This window comes from Neltuma alba, unplaced genomic scaffold (assembly GCF_004799145.2).
Source record: "Neltuma alba isolate B1F8T4 unplaced genomic scaffold, ASM479914v2 tig00002893_pilon, whole genome shotgun sequence".
NCBI classification, from domain to species: Eukaryota; Viridiplantae; Streptophyta; class Magnoliopsida; order Fabales; family Fabaceae; genus Neltuma; species Neltuma alba.
The window spans coordinates 48138-56765 of NW_021633062.1; the positions used below are offsets into that span (position 1 = coordinate 48138).

The 8628-nt window shown below is 37.7% G+C and overlaps 1 protein-coding gene across 5 annotated transcripts; it reads right to left on the minus strand.

Annotated features, from left to right (window-relative positions):
* Positions 1-3512: 3512 nt before the first annotated feature.
* Positions 3513-7958, minus strand: LOC114739733 (nuclear intron maturase 4, mitochondrial-like). 5 transcript variants are annotated; one of them, XM_028927808.1, is made up of 4 exons: positions 7912-7958; positions 7232-7455; positions 6250-6399; positions 3513-6001 (listed from the first exon to the last, which is right to left on the minus strand). In XM_028927808.1, the coding sequence occupies exons 3-4, from the start codon at positions 6335-6337 to the stop codon at positions 3690-3692; spliced, it is 2400 nt and encodes a 799-aa protein (XP_028783641.1). In that variant the 5' UTR covers positions 6338-6399; positions 7232-7455; positions 7912-7958; the 3' UTR covers positions 3513-3689. The 5 variants fall into 5 exon arrangements, with proteins under 5 accessions (XP_028783641.1, XP_028783642.1, XP_028783643.1 ...); XM_028927809.1 differs by having other exon boundaries at positions 7904-7955; XM_028927810.1 differs by lacking the exon at positions 7912-7958 and adding an exon at positions 7802-7875 and having other exon boundaries at positions 7241-7455.
* Between the last annotated feature and the right edge of the window lie 670 nt (positions 7959-8628).

An 8628-nucleotide genomic window follows, 5' to 3' on the forward strand; every position in this document is an offset into this window, starting at 1 on the left:
CAACTGCTAGTGTAGTACACCAAGGTAAATCTTTGCACGCTTTGAATGCAATTCAAAGCTCGTGCATTGGTAAATGTTGAATAATTGATTTTGGTGCTTCCGATCATATGATCGTTAATCATGATCTATTTATTTCTTACGCGCCTTGTGATGGTAGTCAAAATTGCTGATGCATCTTTATCCAGTGTTACTGGCACTGGGGTATTCATGTATCTAAACACCTTGTCCTTCACACTGTTTTACATGTTCTCAAATTAAAATGTAATTTGATTTCTGTGCACTAAATTACTAAAGGATAAACAATGTCACGCTGATTTCTAAGACACTCATTGTTTATTCCAGGACTTGTCAACTAGTTTTTCATATCTCATTAATATGTTTCCTTCTAGTTTTCTTAACAAAAATATCTCTGAACTATGTTGTGAAATTTTTGAACTTATCAAACATCATTGTGTTACTTTTTCCTAAACTATTTATCAACCCTCCTCACTTTTTACTATAATTCACAGTGATTTATAGGGGTCTAGTTGCCTTACAGAGTGTACTCACCACAAATAGTTTGTGACCTTTGTTGATGATCACCACTCGACTTTGCTAAACTTATTTACTAAGAAAAAACTGAAGTTTACTGTGTTTTTGTAAATTTTTATCGCATGATTAAAAATCAGTTTAATACCTCTATTAAGATCTTTCGTACAGAAAATGGTACAAAATATATCATTCACTACTTTGCTCAATTCTTTCAAACCAATGGCATTATTCATAAAAGCTCATGTCCTCACAGCGCCAAAAAAAGGGAATTGCCGAACGCAAGAATCATCATATTCGAGAAGTCATCATGCTGTTCTCTTTACTCATAATGTCCCCAAATTTTACTGAGTGATGCCATCCTTACTATGACATTCCTCATTAATAGAAAGCCCAGTAAAGTTCTCTCCTTCCAAACTCCTTTTGAGGTCCTCCAGAAAACGCATTATGTCCCTTATCTTGAAAATAATCTTCTCCTTAAAGTGTTTGGGTGCTCTGTTTTTTTTTCACCTCCATCAGTAAGGTAAACTTGATCCTCGAGCAGTTTTGCAATTTTTCTCGAGCATTTGTCTTCACACAAAAGGTATAAATGCTATAACCCTCTTACAAGAAAACTATACTTTAGCTGTGATGTCACCTTCAATGAGTCTGAACTTTTTTACTTGTAGTCTTCAATTCAGGGGGAGAGTTGGGAGGAATTGAAGGCTTTTAAAAATACATTTGAAACCTATCCTTACGTGGAGTATGAACCTCCCATTACTCTTAAAACAAAGGTGAATCCCAATGAGGGGGAGAAAAAAAAAACAAAAACAAAAACAAAAGAACTTTGACGGGATGTACAAGAGAAGAAATAAAAGTACAGACAAGACAGTAATTCCTGATGCACCCCATGCACCTGAACAGATGATAGTTCCTAAAACTGATAAATCTAATGCTATTAGTGTTGATGAACAAGCAAGAAATATTGGTTGTGTTTGGTAGGAAGCATTGAAAATGAGATATTAGGATTGAGATTGCAATTGAGAAAATTTATTAAAAGAATGTTTAATATAAGAGATTGGTTGTTATATAGAATTAGACAAACCCATGTATGTGGGATTGGAGAATACCATAGAGAGAAATGGTATTCCCCAATCTCATCTTTATGGGTTTGCCTAATCCCATATAATAAACAATTACTCATGCTAAATATTATTTTAATGATTTTTTCAATTGCAATCACAATCTCAATCCTTCATTTTTAATGCTACGTACCAAATGACACCATAGATCTTACAAGAAGCATGGAATCTGATTTGGATATCCCTATAGCACAAAGGAAGAAACCGTGAAGCTGTACTCGACATCCCATTGAGAAACATAAATCCTACAAAGCTCTTTCTCCTCGGTTCTTGGCCTTTACTAGCAACTTGGACAACATAAAGATCCCAACAAATATTGAAGAAGCTCTCAAATCCCCAAGCTAGAAAAAAGCAGTAATGGAGGAAATTGATACACTAAAAAGGAATGCCACCTGGGAAGAAGTAGCTCTCTCGCAAGGAAAAAGGGTAGTAGGGTGTAAATGAGTATTTGCAGTAAAGTACAAAGATGATAGAACAATACACAAGTATAAAGCAAGACTCGTGGCAAAAGGCTTCTCTCAGGTTTACAGTACAGATTATACGAGTTGAAGCAATCACCCCGTGCATGGTTTGAACGATTTACATAGGTTCTCAAGACCGAAGGCTATACTCAGGGGCAACATGATCACACATTCTTCAAACACCATGGAACTAAGAAAACCATCCTAAGCGTCTATTAGATGATATAGTCCTTATAGGAGATGATTATAAAGAGATAGATAAGACAAAAGTAGCAATGGCAAAAGAATTCCAAGTAAAAGATTTAGGAGAAATGAAGTATTTTCTTGGAATGGAGGTGACTCGATTTAAGAAGGGAATCTACATCTCCCAAAGAAAATATTTACTTGATCTTCTTAGGGAGACAGGAATGATGGGTTGCAAGCCTAGCTCCACACCAATTGAAGTAACAACTAACCGAGAGAAGAAGAAGAAGAAGAATGACAAAAAGGAAGAAGATGAAGAGGAAAGCTAAGAAGAAAAAGAGGAAAATGAAGGTAACAATATTGATAAGAGCAAGTATCAAAGACTAGTGGGGAAACAAATTTACCTTTCCCATACTAGACCAGATATTGCATTTACCAGGAGTGTAGCCAATCAACACTCCTAAGCTCCTAAAGAAAAGCACGTCAAGGTGGTGTATAAAATCTTGAGATACCTAAAAGGTATACTTGGAAAGGGCATTCTATACAGAAGATCTGAGAAAACAAGCATAGAAATCTTCACAGATAAAGATTATGCAGCTGATCATGGAGACAGAACATCCACAACAGGCTACTGCACATACGTATGGGGAAATCTAGTTACTTAGAGAAGCAAAAAACAAAATGTGATTTCGAGAAATAGTGTTGAGTCAAAATATAGAGCCGTTGCTCAAGGCATATGTGAACTAATCTAGGTTAGGCGAGTCTTAGAGGAATTAGACATTGAAATGGACCTGCTAATAAATCTTTATACTAACAGTATGGCAGCCATCAACCTCTTTCACAATCCTATTCAACATGATAGAACTAAGCATGTTGAAGTTGACAAACACTTTATTAGAGAGAAAATTGATGGGGGACTAGTAAAATTGACACACGTGTCCTCATGCAATCAGAATGTTAAAAGGGCCTACATGAAGAACTATTTGAAGAATTTATGCATGAGCTAGATATAATTGACATCCATAATCCAACTCAAGGGGGAGTATGGGGATACCGCAAAACTTGGGATTTAAAGGGATATTATTTGATTCTTTATTATTTAATTATTTACCGTTGTATCTTAGTCAAATCTTGGCTTTTATTTCTCTTTATTACCGGTTGATTTCTTTTCTAGGATAGATGCTTATCAGCCTTGTATATCCCTGTACATACTATCAACTTGTATCAGAATAATACAAAATATATTTGCTCAAAATATTCACAAAATTATGCTAGTAAGTTGGGATGTACATGTTGCACCTCATTTGCAGGAGAACCTTTATATTCAACAAACTAAAGCAATATATCACCAAAATCCAAAAAAACTTTATAAGGAGTCTCCTATAATAGATAGCGCTTATTTCCATGAACCAAAATCAATGGACTGAAGAGATATGCGGCCAAGGTACAAATCTCGCAGATGTTGCTTACACAACCCAATTCGTCGTTTACTTAGGCTTGGATGGATGCAAGTTGAAAACCCGGTCTTCCAGCTTGGAAACTTCTGCCTTTCCATAACATGAAGATTATAGACACTTGGTGCTGCAGAGGAGCACCCAATAACAAAACAATTACAAGGTCTTGACTGTGTCACTAATCTTGCCAGAGACAACAAACACACACCACTGTAGGAAATTCCATACATTAATGACTCATCATTATCAAAAACTCCAACATCCAAAGCTTCATTTGTCATCTCATTCTCTATCTCCTCAATTAATGGAAGCTTGCTGAGTTCCTGGTCAAACCGCTTCTCTATCTCAGTTTCATGTATCCGATACTTTGCCGCTAAAGTACGGATACATGATTTCCTAACCACATCAAAAATCAGGAGCTTTACCTCATTAAAGTTGACACAAATTTGATACCATCTTAGCCAGCGGCGAACAATCCCTGAAAACCAGTCAATAATTTCAGCAGTATCTTGCAAGATAAGTAAAGTGGCAGGGCGAGGACATCCACTTGACGTGACCAATCCATATCTCTGAAGACGTTTTTTAATAGCACATATAGGAGCAATAATCTCAGTTTTTTTAATTTCATGTTGTCTTGAGATGTCATAATTTGACAAAAGCTGAATTGTAGAAGCTGTCTCAGAGGATACATACTTATCCACCTGTTTTAGAAATTCATAGTAGGAATCTTTAAGCTCTTGAGGTAAAGATGGTTCTGCAACACACTTAGATAGGATGATTTCTTCACTTGCAGCATTTTTAGCTTGAACAGCTTCCATCCATATTTTCATTAAATGTTTATACCAGTGGTCAGTTTCCATTCCAGACTTGCGGAAGCAGGAAATACTGTTTAGCAAAGAGCTATTATTAGCAAGATGTTTGATTTCTGATTCCTTAACCTTCTTTAAACCATGACCCAGCCATTTCTTCCCAATTCTAGTGGTCCCATAAGTCCAGGCCTCTTCCCTTTGTAAAGCAAATAACTCTACTTTTTTCTTTAACTTGTGAACAGCTTTAACTGCAGGACTCTCTCTAACATTTCTTCTAAGTGAAATTCCCAGGAAGCGAATAGTATCAGGTCCATCACAAGGTAGTATATCTGTTTGATCATCCACGTCCAAAAACAAAGAGTCCTTTAAATAACTTTGGATCTCAGTCTTCAAATTAATAGCAGATTCTCTAGAACCAGAAACTGAAAAAAGTATCTCATCCATAACACGGCAGGAGTATACTTTGAGATCAGGATTCCCTTCAACTACGTACTTAGGATCGTGGCCTTTCAACTGTCTCCTGAACCAACTGCGCAATTTGGACCATGATTTATCTTGATCATCACAACTTCCACCACTAATAGCTTCATATTTCATTGACAACCTGTAAAATTCCCGATCAAAGAGGTCAAAATATATATTCATTAGAATAGAGGATAAAACCCCTTCTTGTGGAAGACCATGGCCCTTTGGGAAACCTCCAAACTCAAAATTTAGTACCTGGGCATCAAACATGCTCCAAATCATAGCATATAATTTCGGGTCTGCTATCTTGTCCTCCATTTCTGAGATGAGCTTAGTTAAGACAGCAGCATCTAACTTTTTGGTTACTTGCAATGTGAACCACCAGTCAGGATTTGAGATCCCTTTGCAGATGTACTTTAAAGCCGTGGAGTGTCCTCTGCCACTTCGACATCCATGTGAAATTTTGGAAAAGTGTGGCCTGTAAACAACTTCCAAGGTAATCCTCATAGCTTCTTGAAGAACCTTCAACTTTAAATTGGGGAGGACGAGAACTTCTTTGTTCGCACCTCTAGTTGAAATAGTGAAGGTATTGGCAGTGACATCAAAACCCCCATCGCATAGCCCTTCTGCCAAGGTATTGAAACTGCTGTCATAGTTCAAATCCACATCAACATTAGAGTTAAGCCTAAGGCAATTGTAAGCATCCTGAAGAGTTTCCGGATTGGAAATCACTTTTTCCATTAAGTCCTGAAATTTCCCATTCACATATTGCTCCTTCACTCTCTTTTTTATGCGGTATTCAAGCAATCTCTTGAGCTCCATTCGACTCTTTGTTTTTTTCTCAGCAACTTTAGAAGATTCCTCAACAAGATTGGCCAGGTCATTCGCCAATGTAAATTTCCCAAATTCCTTATCCATGTTATCATCAGCAACTGGCATCACCGAATAGGCGCCTTCTTGTATTCTATCAAGAGGTTTACCTGATACAATGAATACCGATTTTCTTATATACACAAAAAACTACCACTTGAAGAATTCTTCCGTCATTCAAAATTGAAAGTATCTTATGAATAAATCAGTCAATGGCTAAGTTTATTCTTATTATAAAAACAAACATAACCATGCCATAATCAGAGTTAGAAACATTGATCCAACATCCAAAGTTTCAGCGCACAAGTAATGTTCAGCTGCTTGGCTATATGATTAACTTATGGAAAGGGAAACGTACCCATATCAATCAAAAGAGAAGAATTGACTCTAAAAAAGTTTAGACTCTGTAGTACGCTACATTTCAGAAGCTTTGGTCTACAAAGCATGATTTCAGAGACTGCACCACTTTATCCCAAAAGGGTAAGCTCCATTCAATGGGTCCAGAACCCTGTAGAACAATGAAAATGCAAGGGTAAGAATAAGAAATTATAGAAAGAGACTCCTATAATTTAACAAATTGTTGGTTGACCTCAGTATGGTTCACATGTGGAGAAGGTAAACTTTGGAAGCTTAAAATTTCAAAATTTCAATGCAAGCTCGATACAACAGTCTAAAGCAACAGTTAAATACTAAAAGGAGAGTGCAAAAATGGCGATGGAACCTAAAAAACTACGAACTCAGCAGCAGAGCAGATCCTCCTAAAAGTGCCTTTTCTGAGCGTCCCTCAGTGTCCCTAATCTTGTCCGTCTGGATGATCGAATGGCTCATAGTCTACCATGTAATCATGCTATTGTATAATACCTGAACCGTTTATTTAATGTAAATCATAGCCATCTATTTCTAGCATATTTAAAACACATTCTGAAAGCCTTAAACATGTCAACCTTGGCTGAACTTAGCCAGAAAGATTCTAAGAGACAATACTGAGTCCCATTGTTCTCATTTCTCCCAGCCCCTTCCATCGTCATCCTTTGATTTTCTCAGGGAAAAAGATGAATTAAAGGATTGCTTGCGATAAGTAACAATAGGGAGCAATAGAGTCCGATATTCCCCGTACAAGGCTTTTATCAAAATCAAAAGGGTACATTATCTGCTGATTTTTTGATAAAATGACAAAGTTTAATGAAGAAGGCAATGAAGTTTTTACAACTCGTAACCATGAAGCCAGTAAACCATCTACAGCAGCGATGCCATTAAAGTTTTACTCTTAACATCCTAATGCAACCCCAAACAGCTAGAAATTTACTCAAGAGAGAAGGTTGCTTGCAATATCTACTTACAAACTCAACTTTTAAACAAAGACTGAAAGAAACTCAAAATGTGAAGAAGATGGGCTTTCAGCAGCATTGAATGAATCTTGAGCAGTTGGAGGGCTATCTTGCTCTATCATGATATATCCTTGCTCCTGATGTTAAGAGTAGAAGGGAAAAAGAGGAGCCTTCCTCGGCAATTGGAGAATATGAGGAGAAGAGTCTCCTATATTTAGTGAGAACAATATAAGAATCTGTGAAAGAAAAGAAAAGCGAATCAGTCTCTACTCGCATAACGCCCTTCAGACTTTTTCATTGGGATTTCAAAATGCAAGAAATTAAAATGCAGTAAGTTCATTTCATGGATTCATGATACATTTTGTTTTGATAACTAACAAAAGACTTTTACATTTATCAAATTTTCTCTCATTTTGCAATGCTTCCAATCCATGGTCTTCAAAAATAAATTATAGCCATTCTCTGTCTTTCTAAAACCATGTAAATAAGCTCAATGAAACAATCAAATGAATGCAGCGTCCAACGGCGTCCAGAAACGGAAAGGCGAGAGAAAAACTAGAGTGAAAATTTCTTGCTTGGTACCTAATTCAAAGCCATGGGAACAGAAACGCAAGTAACAGTGTCCAACGGAGATAAGATAATAAAATCAGGAATAGATCTCATGAAACGGCGTCCAAGACTGACCAACTTACATAATTCTTGATAATGTCCAAGACGGAGCGGGACGACAGTGTTCTGCGGGAACCAACGGTGGAAGACGATGAGCACTCTGCCTCCGGCGTCGAGTGGCATCAAAGGGAACCGAACCATGTTAGGAATTAAATGGACGGCTAAGATTATAGAGATGTGATTTTAAATGCTAAATGACGTGCTTTTTGTGAGCGCTGGGATCATCTGAACGGATAAGATTAGGACACTGAGGGATATTGAGAAAAATCGCCTCTAAGTTCTAGGGCGATCTGAACCAGTGAACCCTAAACACCCGATGCAAGGGTTTTTTTTTTTTTTTTTCACGCGCAGCTCCGTTGGCCGTCGTCTTCTGGGGACGCGCCGATCAGGGGACGCCGGTGAAGACTGGAGGGGTGGTGTCGTTCACAGACCACTTTTGGTTCCAGTTTTGAGGACGCCCTACTCTCTCTCTCTCTCCTCGCTGTCTCTCTCTCTGACTCTCACGGCAGAAGCTCAAGGGGCCTTTCTGGGCTCACATGCTCTGATACCAACTGTCACGGACTTGGTCGTAATTCCAACGAACCGTGCAGCCTAGCAAACTCCTTGCTTTAAGTTGCTAGTCAGCTTACTCAAGAAAGTGAGAGTGTTGTAAGTACTTTAAGAGATTAATACAAAGTTCTTTCTTTGAGTCTCCTGTTCCTTCGTGAGTAGGCTGACTAGCAACTTAAAGCAAGGAGTTT

Coding starts and splice junctions, on each gene's coding strand:
- LOC114739733 (XM_028927808.1), bottom strand. CDS start 6,337: ATGCTTTGTAGACCAAAGCTTCTGAAATGTAGCGTACTACAGAGTCTA. Junction 6,002..6,249: donor TTCTCTTTTGATTGATATGG/GTACGTTTCCCT, acceptor TCATTGTATCAG/GTAAACCTCTTGATAGAATA.